Source organism: Ahaetulla prasina, unplaced genomic scaffold (assembly GCF_028640845.1).
Source record: "Ahaetulla prasina isolate Xishuangbanna unplaced genomic scaffold, ASM2864084v1 Contig242, whole genome shotgun sequence".
Classification (NCBI taxonomy): domain Eukaryota; kingdom Metazoa; phylum Chordata; class Lepidosauria; order Squamata; family Colubridae; genus Ahaetulla; species Ahaetulla prasina.
Genome location: NW_026682001.1, coordinates 1 through 12,875, shown reverse-complemented (window position 1 = coordinate 12,875; position 12,875 = coordinate 1). Strand labels below are relative to the sequence as shown.

The window sequence follows — 12,875 nt, the reverse complement described above, 5'->3', positions numbered from 1 at the left end:
TCTAGTTTGAAAGTCTGTCTGTGGCAACAAATTTACAGAAATCTCCTCCACCTTCAGATCACTAACCCCAAACAGAACACTACATTTGCCCTACCACATGTGTATCTGGGGACAGAAATCAAGTAAAATAGGTCCATAGCTGTTATGGCAGACATTAGAAATTGAGTTTTCTGGCTGGGGACCTTCAACATGAACAGTGACATTTTCTGTGACAAGAAGTCTATGGAGTTCACGGCTTCATCAAGACAGACTTTAATCTGCGTGTCAGCTTTGACTGGTACAGCTATGCCAGGGTCATCGTTCCCGACTCTTATGCCAATGCACTCTGTGGCCTCTGTGGTAATGCCAATGAAGATCAGAATGATGACTTTCTCATGAAAGATGGAACACAAGCAGAGGATGAAATTCAATTTGCAAACAGCTGGAAGCTGAAAGATATTCCTGGCTGCTCTTCTGGGTGCACCAAAAATTGCCCAGTGTGCAGTGATGATGCTTCTACAAGAAAGAGTGGGCCTTTCAGGCAATGCCAAGATGCCATTGATCCTCAATCTTATTTCGATGATTGTGTCTATGATACCTGCGTATACCAAGGTCACCATGAGGCCCTCTGTAGTGCCATCAGCTCCTACGTGACAGCATGTCAAGCTCAAGGCATCCAAGTTGAGGAGTGGAGATCACCTTCATTCTGCAGTAAGTCTTCTCTCCTGCATTCAAAGTTTAGCTGGCATAAGAGATGAAAGAGAGCCTAAATCCTGGAATAGAAATGGGAGAGTCATTTGATGAAGACCCCATTTATATCACAGAATCCTTCCTCAACTTGGTGCCCCCCATATGTGCTGAAGCCCAACATGTCTGAAATGGTGGCAGGATCAGCAAGGCAATGTTCCAAGATCTGGAGATCCAGGATCTGTGATAAACTGAAATCAACAGGCAGAACTGGAAAAAGGAAAGAGGCCCAACATTAAAATATTAGAAATATTAAATATTAATAGATATAGAAATAGAATATTTAAATAGAAATATTAAAACAGGAGCAATCTTTTCCCCAAATATATTAAGCACTAGAGTGGTTGTGAATGAAGAATGTGACCTGTATGCAACTTTACAGAACAGAAAACATTTATATTTATCAGAGTTTAAACCCAGTATTAATTCCCCATCCCATTTTTTTTATATTTACTGTATTAATAATTCTGTAATATATCTTGAACTCTGACCCAATGTTCATGGATATATTGCTTCAATTCAATGCCTCGAGGATTTTTTTTTGAGACGGGTGCAACTGTAGTTACTGTGGTTGTAATAAATATTTAGAACCACTATAGCCAATTAATGGGATATAGATGGAACAAACTTAGTTTAGATTCAACCCATTATACAGAAGTATTAAATGATTAGCATCAGAACCAATGTATTAAAATAAAATTCCTTGCCTTGTCCAATGAAACTTTCCCTTTCCCTTTGGCTCTACACTTTTGACGAATTCATTCCGAGGAATAGAATAGAATAGAATAGAATAGAATAGAATAGAATAGAATAGAATAGAATAGAATTGAATTGAATTGAATTGAATTTTTATTGGCCAAGTGTGATTGGACACACAAGGAATTTGTCTTGGTGCAGATGCTCTCAGTGTACATAAAAGAAAAGATACCTTCATCAAGGTACAACATTTACAACACAAATGATGGTCATAGGCTACAATTTAATACTTAATAATACAACTTTACATTTGTTTTAATATTCATATTCCTCTCCATAGGTACTCCCTTTTGGTTTACTTTTCCTAGTGTGTAAATTTTCTGAATGCAATATTTCATAGGAAGAGCAGGCCAGGCTTCCTCATTGTTGTAAAAGCTGGAATTTCAAGCCAGCATTACCAGTGGATATGTAGCCTAACCACATTTGAGAATGCAAGGATGAAGAATAACAGAATAACAATGTTGGAAGGGACCTTGGAGTCTTCTAGTCCAACCCCTTCCTCAGGCAGGAAACCCTATACCATTTCAGACAAATGGTTGTCCAATCTCTTCTTAAAAACTTTCAGTGTTGATGCATCCAAAACTTCTGGAGGCAAGTCATTCCACTAATTAATTGCTCTAAGAACACTAGCATAATTATTTCCACCTCTAGTTTATTTAACAGAATAACAGAGTTGGAAGGGACCTTGGATGTCTTCTAGTCCAACCCTTTGCACAAACAGGACATCCTATAACATTCTAGACAAGTGACTGTCCATTTTCTTCTTAAAAGCCTCCAGTGATGAAGCATCCACAACTCTGAAGGCAAGTTGTTCCTCTGGTTGATTCTCCTCACTGTTGGGAAATTTCTTCCATAGTTCTAGGTTGATTCTCTCCTTCAGTAGTTTCCATCCATTGTTTCTTGCCTTCTGGTGCTTTGGAAAACAGGTTAACCCCCTCTTCTTTGTGATAATTTGATAAGCAATATTCTCTTTATTCTGTTTTTCAGGTATTTCTTGCCCACCTAATACTCACTATGAGCTCTGTGGCAGTGGTTGTCCAGCCACATGCAAGAGCCTCATCTCACCACAGAAGTGTGATGTTCCATGCCTGGAAGGATGTTTTTGTGACTCTGGATTTATCCGCAGTGGGGATCAGTGTGTTTCAAAGGCCAAATGTGGCTGTTTCGATCAAGGCCGATACTATAAGCTGGGAGAAGAGTTTTATCCCACCACTTCCTGCCAGAAAAAGTGCATCTGCATGGATAACGCAGCCATAGAATGTCAAAAGTTCTCTTGTGGAGCTCATGAGGAATGCAAGATTGTAAAGGGTGTCCAAGGCTGCCACCCCTTAGGCTATGGAAAGGCCATTGCACTGGGTGACCCTCATTTCATTTCCTTTGACAGAAGGCATTTTGAACTCTATGGCTCCTGTACTTACTCCTTAGCTCAAGTCTGCCAGCACAACCCTCGGCTCCAGAACTTCACTGTGTGGGTAGAGAATGAGAAGCTTGGTGATGGTCCTTTAGTTCTAATCCACAATCTGAAAGTCTTCATTCATGGTTATACAATCACCCTTCAGAGGGGAGTAATGTGGCAGGCAATGGTAGGTGAACCACACATTAGATAACTGTGTGCCTTACAAAGTGCAGTTGTGAAAGTAATGTAATGGAGAAGGGCCACAACTACCTGATCCATCTTAGAATCATTGGATTGGAGAGCTGAAAGGATTGCAAGCATCATCTAGTTCAGGGGTGTCAAACTCTATTTCATTGAGGGCTGCATCTGGTTTGTGCTTGACCTCGGAGGAAGGAGGGGGCATGGCCAGCATGATGTGATGTGTTGGGGGGCATGACGGGACTATGGTGGCATGAGCGTTCTGGCAGCAAAAAGAGGCTCCCGAGCTCTGATTTTGGCAATCCTCTGCCAGTGAAAATGGAGCTCAGGTGGCCTGCACATGGCCCTCACAAGCTCTGTTTCACTGGCAGAGGCACTGCGGGCTGGTCTTTCACTATTTCTAGGGCAGCCCCACAGGTCAGATTTAACTTTAATTTAAAGGGCCTCTGGTGGCTCAACAGACTAAGACAGTCTATTATTAACACAGCTGCTTGCAATTACTGCAAGTTCAAGTCCCACCAGGGCCAAGGTTGACTCAGCCTTCCATCCTTTATAAGGTAGGTAAAATGAGGACCCAGATTGTTGGGGGCAATAAGTTGACTTTGTATATAATATACAAATGGATGAAGATTATTGCTTAACATAGTGTAAGCCCTGAGTCTTGGAGAAGGTGGGATATAAATGCAAATAAAAAAATCTACCCCATGGGCCAGCTCCATCTCCCGGACATTGAGTTTGGCACCCCTGATCTAATCTAACTCTCTGCACTCTGCAAAAGAGCCAATCTAATCATCTTTAAATTGTGGCTGTCCAATCTCTTCTTAAAAGCCACTAGTAATGGAGAACCCAAAATCTCTGTAGGTGGACAGTTGTAAAGAGCTTATTGCTAGTTAAGTTTATTTTATGGGTTTTTGTTATCATATTTGGGGAAAAGGTTTTGAATCCTAGGGTCAGCAAACTGTTTGGAGAATAGGGGCTATACTTCTCCCCGCACATTTTATTTGGGCTTTGTATAACTGCAGAGAACATGGAAATATTGCAGGGATAGCTCATAAAGTAGGTGCATTAAATTTATTAGGCTTAACGCATATAATCAAGCAGAAAAACTCAGTTTTACATTCAACAGTGACATTATAGTCTTAATCTCAGAAGATTCAGGATTTGACACCCCAAAAACTTTTAAAAAATGGGGAGGAGAGACTTGGGAGTTAAATGCATGCTTTCTACGTCTGATGATTCTGCTAATGCAGACTGACTGCAAGATCATAAGAGAAGCTGCTTTTTATTCTTTTCCCAGGCTTGTGAAGAAGGAAAAAATGGATGTTAATTACTGCTATGAAGCAATGTGAAATGAGCATTACATTCTATGCATGCAAAACCAGCACTTATCCCCAACTTTTATTCTTGTTGGTACAGGTAGATGGACAGTTGTATACCCTGCCAATGAATGCAGCTGATGGGAAATTCTGGATCACCCAAGAAGGGAACAATATCTTCATCTACACAACCTTTGGCCTCACAGTCCTATATGATACTTCTTCATATGTTCAGGTTTCTGTTCCCAGTACTTACAGGGGTCATATGTGTGGCCTGGCTGGCAACTTCAATGGTGATCCGAAGGATGACTTCATGCTACCTAATGGAAAACTCACTGAAAATGTGGAAGAATTTGCGGCTTCTTGGAAGGTCCCTGTGAATGGTGTAATTTGTTCTGATGGCTGCGGGGACAAATGTCCCATCTGCAACAAAGCCCAAAAGACAAAATATGAAGCTGAGAACTTCTGTGGAATGATCCCATCCAAGACAGGTCCATTCATAGACTGCCATTCATTGGTGAACCCTGAGCAATATTTTGAACACTGTTTGAATGAGGCCTGTACAACCAATGAGGTTCAAGAATCCCTTTGTCGAAGTCTTCAAGCCTATGTAGCAGCTTGCCAGGCATCTGGCGCCAAAATTAGAGCCTGGAGAAGTTCTTCCTTCTGCCGTAAGTTTGTAGGAAGTTACTCTCCATAAATAACCAACTCTGTGCCTCAAATGTCTTAATCTGTTCTCCTATGCCTTGCTTTACTATTCTTATTCATGGCTGTGCCTATCCAGTTCACAACCATTTAAATCCTAAAATCCTCTGGTGCTTAACCAAGCCTGGATGCAACCTGATTCAAAAAGTTTCCAGAGTTGTTTCAACAATTAGTGTTTCCCGAAAAATAACACCTATCCCAGAAATAAGCCCTACCATGTTTTTTGTGTTCATGCCCTATCCCCATTCCATCTGGTTGCTTGTGGTACCATGGCCACAAGACCTCCTTCCCTGACACGAGGAAGCAGAAGAAGTGTGATTACCATGTATTCTTAAAGTACATGGGGAAAAACAAGAAATTCCCCCCAAATAATCCCTAATGCATATTTTGGAGCCCAAAAGAAAATAAGACCGGGTCTTATTTTCTGGAAAACATGGGTACTTATTCCAAGAATCCTTAACTTTATTGCCCAGTTGCTTATAATCTCTCAATATTGTACTCATGTTCTTTGTTGTGTCATTCGTCCCAATGTGAAGAAGGAGAGAAGAGTAGTAATCTGCGGGCCTAGTTATTTTGATTAGGTTCTCAGCCACATCTTTGATTTTTGCTCCAGGGAGACAACATACCATCCTAGATAATACTTTCCTCCCCTGGAAGGTATGATTGTTAGTCATTAGCACTTCATTAGAGCAGTGTTTCTCAACTTGGGCAATTTTAGGAGATGTGGACTTCACTTCCTGGAATTTTAATCTATTTGCTTCTTCTGTTTTCCACAGCTCTCACCTGTCCGGCCCACAGCCACTATGAGCCATGTACCAGAACTTGTGATTCCACCTGTGCACTTATCTACTCCAAGTCAGTGCTCAGGGAACTGCTTTGAAGGCTGTCAGTGTGATGAGGACTATGTGTTTGATGGATCTCAGTGTGTAACCATGAAGCAATGTGGCTGCACTTATGGTGGAGCCTACCTCAAGGTAATTTCTCTCTCCCTCGATGTGGCTTAGAGCAGAAAGGGGCTTTTTCTGATGAGATGGAGACTAGGAATGATTCCTGCCAGACTACAGGTAGTTCTCGACTTACAACAGTTTGGCAAAGGTTTGGCAACTGACTCATATTTATGACGGTTGCAGTGTCCTGAGGTCATGCGATCACTTTTTGCAACCTTTTGATAAGCAAAGTCAATGGGAAAGCCAGATTCATTTAACAACCAGGTTACTAACTTAACAACTGCAGTGATTCACTTAACAACTGTGACAAGAAATGTCTTAAAATGGGGCAAAACTCACTTAACAAATGTTTCACCTAACAACAGAAATTTTGGGCTCAGTTGTGGTCATAAGTGAAGGACAAACTGTATTCAGCGGGGAAATAACTTAAAAATGGGACTTTGGAAAAGAAAAGCACCATTGTTTGGTAATCTGCCAGTAAGATGGCCAAACTGACAAGGTTATGTAATCCCATAAAAAAGATATATTTTTATGTAGTACTTTTAATATTTATTTTATATTTTTATATTATTATTTTTATTATTTTATTTCATTGTTCAAAGTTTTGAAACTGTCCATCGATCTTCATCTACCCAAGATCATCAACCAGTAGCTATTATCATACAGTAACTCTTCTGACCCCTCTGTTGCTGTCCCTGATTATGGGACCTTTAACATGAATTTATGTCTACAATTACATTAATTTAAAAATTGGGAGAATGGAGGGAGAGAGGGAATGCTTTTCCTTTCTTATTGTAACTGATTCTGGGACTTTGCTCAATAGATTGGTGAGCACATTTACTCTAAGAGCTGCACAAAAAAATGCACCTGCCGGTCAGCAGGGCAGCTCCAGTGTGAAGAAAGCAGCTGCCAGCTTGGAGAGACGTGTGCCCTTCGGGAAGGCCTGCGTGGCTGCGTGACGCTGGAAGCTCAATGCAAGCTCACTGCCCAAGCACGGATCACTTCTTTTGATGGTGCCTCCGGGAGATATTCCTGCAGTGGAGTCTACGAAATCGCTTCTCTTTGTGACCAGAACTCTGCCTCCTGGTTCAGGCTGCTAGCGAGCATTGAAAAGGAGTATACAAAGGAGATGATGGTTGGAAAATCTATCTTCTTTTACTTTCAAGGTGGATTCATCCAGATTATAAACCGAGAAAGGTTTTGGGTAAGTGAAAATCAGGAGCTAATGGAACACATAGTAGCCTTCAACATACATTCTTCAAAGTCTCTTTCCCCACCCCACCCCTAGAATAGTCCTTCATAAATTCTGGCTAGAGAATGCCAAAGGCACTGGAGAGCTGATAGGACAATTCATACTTTACCCTTAAGCATTTTTACATATTTTAATAATAAAGTTGCATTTTAAATTCGGTAGTAACTGAATAAAAGATAAAGTCTCCCTTGAGTCAAGTTAGATTCTGGTTGAATTAATGGACACTCCTCTGTTGTGCAGGAATATTTTGTCACTGCCATCTTCAGGAATGCTCTTTGACTTTTCAGTAAAGGTGCAGTTGTAAGATTCTCTGGGAAACCCCTTTCAATTACTTAATTTTTTTTAATTAGATTATAAAATAAAATACAAAAGCAAATAGTAGGACACTGTGGGAAGGAGAAGGGGAAAGAAATGTGAGGAGGGGAGAGAGAAACAAGAAAATATTGACTTCCAATTCCCTCTCTTGCAATAGAATAAGGCATTGAACCTCAACTTTTTACGTTTCCATAATATTATAAATTAGCCATTTCTATAACGACAAATCAATCTAATCAGTAAAGCTAACCAAGTTGCCATCGCTTACCTTTCAAAACTAGACAATAATAACCAGCAACTGCTATAAACGAATGAATTGACTCCTGATGAAAAAAGTATGCAGATGTTTCAGTGACTCTGTGCAAATGGGGAAGATACCTATTCTGTCTATCCCAAATATCTTCTTTTCTTTCTACACAGCTGCTGTCTGCAAGACATCTGAGCTCTTGCAGAAGATTTTGAAATTAAGCCAAGGACTATTTGTGTAGATTCAAAGGAAGAAAACAAATGTTTAAAAATAGGGGTAGGGATGTTTTCAGGTTGCTAACACTTTTCCTACCTCAATCATGTTTTCCAGGTAAATGGTCAGAAAGTAACGCTGCCATATGAGAACAGCCCTGTGTCCATGAGGAAAATTCAAGATAAAATTATTATTGACCATGATTCTCAAGTGCAAGTTTATCTCCATCCTGACGGGATGGTGACAATGGCAGCCAAGGAGACCCTCAGAGGGAAGCTATGTGCCACCTGTGGAAACTTCAACAGAGACCATTTAGATGACTTGAAGTTGGCCAGTGGAGAGGGAACAAATAATTTTGATGAAGTACTCAAGTCCTGGGAGGCGGAAGATTTCCTTTAAATTGCTTCTAGATTGTTCCATCTGTGCTTGCGATCTGATGTAACAGCTAAGCACAAGGGAAACATAACATTTTGTGTAGCATATGCTCAAATACTTGTTTAGAAGAAACAGAATTCTGGATCTCCCAGAGTCTCAGCTTTTCTTTGAAGGTCATCTCTGAACATCCTTCAAAAGTGTCATTTCAATATCTCTAAACTCATGAATCAGACTTTCAATAGAACAGACAACTTGATTAATTTCTGCATTTTGGAGGAACTAATGTTAGCCTCACTAGGTAGATCAGACCAGGAAATCACAGGAAAGCTGAAACCACTATTATTGAGATGAGCTATAACAGTACAATCTTGCAAATCTAACTCTGCTGTATGTCCTCCCACTTCTTATACTTCAAGGAATTAGAGAAGTATCTGCCTGAAACACTTCAGAATGTAATCTTTCTTCTCAGGACTTCATCTCCTTTTGCCTAGGTTAACAATTACGCTTTTCATCATGTGCCTTAGCTGCAAGAATGCATTTGTTTATGGTTGAATATATTGTGGAAATACAGAAAATGAAATAATCCAGTAAAGAAGTTCAATGTATTATGCGAACTCAGGCTATAAGTTATCATTATGAGTGGAATATGCTGGAGAACAAACTACCCACCTGCATTTTTAAGCTTAGCCTGCGGACATAGTGAAGTTGAACCAAGTTGCACTTAATTCAACCTCCAGCAAAGATTGGTGGGAAAACATTACTCACCACACTAGATAATCATAAAAGTAGTTTAGGCAATTGCAGGGCTGACTGCAAATCACTCATAAGCTTTGTCCTCCTTATGTTCCTCCCACCCAAAGTTCCCACCTAAATTGCAACTTTCCTTTTGTTTAATATTTAAAAGCACTTGCTTGTGCAGCACGAACCATTACAATAACCCTGTGCACTAATTCATTCAGAGATTTAACTGATGCAAATGTGAAGGAGAAACAACTAAGATATTGTACCCATTTCAAAATGTAATAAAGTTGGATTAGAGAAATCAATGCTGCTTTCCACTTTTTTTAAAAAACAATAAATATTGCTCATGAACAGGGAAATGCTTCTATATTTGGTTGCTCACACTTATCACAAATTGAGTACAAATTATAAAGTCCTATATTATTGCACATCAGCTGAGCTAGAGATCATTTATAATCTATATACTAGTAAAACTCTCTAAAGGTTTGTTTGTAACCCTTAAGTGGGCGAAATGATGCATCATAGGACAACAATTTTTAAACCAAAATACCTTAAATAGGCTAACCTAAATAATATGTTAATCCTGAAGCCATTACTACCATGGAATTGAATTTTTGCAAGTTTTATAAAACAATTGATGACATAAAAATCATAAAACATTTTATGTCATGATGCAACTGTCATAAAACCTTTCCTATGCTGATATATGACTCTACTATACTGTTCAATGTGGACCATTTTCAAGGCAGATTCTTCTATGAATTTATCTCACGTTTTCTAGCCAAGACAGTATATTAAAAGTTCTGTCATTGTTGGAGTTACTGAGGAATCTGATAAGGAAATCTTTCTGAAAATATGACCCAACAGGTCCTCAGTGGTCTGCTATTTCTTATACTTTGTCCGAAGTCACACACTATGAATTAATTCATCACAATAATCGTGTGCCACACTTAGCCAGAGTATATAATAATACTCCATTTTGGAACAATAAATTCTATGAGCCTAAAAAATTGATCGACATTTTTAATAAAAGAACTGAAAAATTCAAAATAAAAATTATCACAGAGAGAAGGACCCATAGGTGGAATAAGGCACTGCTAGGAATCTTAGTTTGAAGTAAGAGATATTGGGCAGTATATATGCTGGTTTATATGCTGGTTTTATCTGTGTTTGTGTGCATACATTCCATGTTGCAATTATACACCGTATAATTATTGATTGATTGATTGATTGATACAGACGGAGTTTGTACAATATGAGTCACTATAGTACAGTTTACCAAAGCTGCCTAGCCACTCCGAAGTTTAACCACATCAATATTTTAACATTTCTGCAGTTATATCATCTATACCTGCAGCTTTTTCAGCATTCCACATTATCATGGCATGATTTGTCTATCATGTTTTTCTTAACTAACATGGTGCTTAAGTCTATTTTGAGGGATGTCATTACTGTTCCAATACATATATCTAAAATACCCTCCCAGCATGATCTTGCTTCAGTTTGTTCTCAAAAATTTTAATCACTTTTAATTCATTCACTCTGTTGGAGAGTCCTTGTTTAGCTTTCTTTGTCTATTTCCAGAACACATTGTTTAATTCCATCAAAATCACCTTGCGTTTCCTCCGTCCTTAACTGGCCCTGGTTCTCCTTGACTACATTCCTGACCTCTAAGAGACACGAATGGGTGTGTTACCTAAATTAGACAGCAATCAATCCCAACCGGTGGTTCCAGTTTTTCTTCTCCTCTCTCCCATTTGCAATGGGGATGGAATACGTTACCTATGTAACTTTCATTCTCTCTCCTATCCTCTCTCCTCAAGCACAAAAGGCCAAGTCACTGTCCCTCTTTTCTTCCTTCCCACAGTCAATTGTAGAGAGGGCTGAAATCTATTGGGCGATTTAATAAAAGAGAATTACTATATTCCAGGCTTCTGGGGAGTTCATAAGAGCACTTTCTTCAAGGTCCACATGCAGAGATAACTATGCCAAACTGACAAACAACTGAGAGCGGGCATCCTGATTAGGGGGTCCTCCCAATGTATGTTTTAGAGTTTCACCCTTGGAACTCCTGCCTGAGCAGCAACAATTCCGTAAGGGCTCACTCCTGAATTATTATGTTCCTAGCATATGAGCTTTATTGTCTTTCTCTGAGTGGCAACTTTGATCTCAAAACAAAAATGTTAACCTTCTTGCAGTTAATGAAGATTTTGATCTTCATGTAGAAATGAAGTGTTGGAACTACTTGTCAAATTAAATATACTAAGGACATTTATTTTATCCAACAGGTCTATCTGCCTGTCTGTGTTGTCTGTCAGTCTGTCTTCAGAAGAAACTGGATGATATAATATATCAGGAATCGATATTATGAAGAATGGGAATTAAAGAATTCTTCAACTGCTGGGGTTTTTTGAAGTCAGGACAGGCAGATGGGTGGTTAGGATTTCTGGCACATTAAATGGAGCTATATAACAGCTAGTTTCAGGAGGCCATGAAGATTTAAAAAAAAATAAAAAATAGGCAATCCGTTACTATACTAAACCTTCTTATATAAAAAGGAAGGGTACATATTCCCTGCCTTGTATAATCCTGATCCAGAATTTTATATTTGAATGGAAAGTAAGAAATAGCAATTAAAGTGAGAATGTTGTGGATGAGTGAAGGTATCTGCAGGAAAGGAATAGTTAGACAAACAGAAATGGCAAAATTAAAGTCTTAATTGTGAACCGCTCAACTTCTAATCTTTCACCTTGATAGATTTTACATTACAGATAGATTTGGAATACTTACTGCAGGAGCCAAAGGCCATAAATCCATGCCCATCCTGATATGAACCTCCAGCAACAAATTTATTTATTTATTTAATTAGATTTTTATACCGCCCTTCTCCCAAAGGACTCAGGGCGGTTTACAGCCTGATAAAACAGAACAAGAATAAATACAAGATAAAATAATATTTAAAAAACTTATTAAATTGGCCAAAGTTAAAATATAATTAAAACAGTAAAAAACCCAATTAAAACTAAAATCCTACGCCAGTCCTACGCGAATAAATAGATATGTCTTCAGCCGCGAAAGGTTCAAGGTCAGGAAGTTGACGAAGTCCTGGGGAAGTTCATTCCAGAGGGTGGGAGCCCCACAGAGAAGGCCCTTCCTGGGGGCCAGCCAACATTGCTTGGTGGACGGCACCCTAAGGAGTCCTCTCTGTGAGAACACGGGTCGGTGGGAGGCAATCGGTGGCAGTAGGCGATCCCATAAATAACCCGGCCCTATGCCATGGACTTTAAAGGTAGTAACCAACACCTTGAAGTGCACCGAAGACCACAGGTAGCCAGTGCAGCTTGCGCAGGAGTGGTGTCACATGATAGCCACGGCTCCCTCTATCACCCGCAGCTGCATTCTGGACCAACTGGAGCCTCCGGGTGCTCTTCAAGGGAGCCCCATGTAGAGAGCATTGCAGTAATCCAAGTGAGGTAACAAGAGCATGAGTGACCGTGCATAGGGCATCCCGGTCAAGGAAGGGGCGCAACTGGCGAATCAGGCGAACCTGATAAAAAGCTCTCCTGGAGACGGCCGTCAGGTGATCTTCAAAAGACAGCCGCCCGTCCAGGAGAACACCCAAGTTACGCACCCTTTCCATTGGGGCCAGTGACTCGCCCCCAACAGTCAGCCGCGGCTGCAGCTGACT

General features: G+C 39.9%; 2 protein-coding genes across 2 annotated transcripts; both read left to right on the top strand.

The window, feature by feature from the left end:
* Positions 1-216: 216 nt before the first annotated feature.
* LOC131187308 (IgGFc-binding protein-like) lies at positions 217-5,977 on the top strand (the record flags this gene model as incomplete). The annotated part of the gene is made up of 4 exons (XM_058161566.1): positions 217-690; positions 2,470-3,069; positions 4,497-5,063; positions 5,874-5,977. Coding segments are annotated over 4 exons (1,745 nt in total), but the record flags the coding sequence as incomplete, so codon positions are not given.
* LOC131187306 (IgGFc-binding protein-like) lies at positions 5,956-8,941 on the top strand. The gene is made up of 3 exons (XM_058161565.1): positions 5,956-6,071; positions 6,868-7,248; positions 8,189-8,941. Exons 1-3 carry the CDS (start codon positions 6,030-6,032, stop codon positions 8,468-8,470), a joined length of 705 nt encoding a protein of 234 aa, XP_058017548.1. The 5' UTR covers positions 5,956-6,029; the 3' UTR covers positions 8,471-8,941.
* Positions 8,942-12,875: the final 3,934 nt, after the last annotated feature.

Bases quoted from the DNA above. Each gene is read 5' to 3' on its own strand.
- LOC131187306 (XM_058161565.1), top strand. From the start codon at position 6,030: ATGAAGCAATGTGGCTGCACTTATGGTGGAGCCTACCTCAAG. The intron at 6,072-6,867 runs GTAATTTCTCTC...TTTGCTCAATAG, and splicing joins ATGGTGGAGCCTACCTCAAG to ATTGGTGAGCACATTTACTC. The intron at 7,249-8,188 runs GTAAGTGAAAAT...CATGTTTTCCAG, and splicing joins TAAACCGAGAAAGGTTTTGG to GTAAATGGTCAGAAAGTAAC.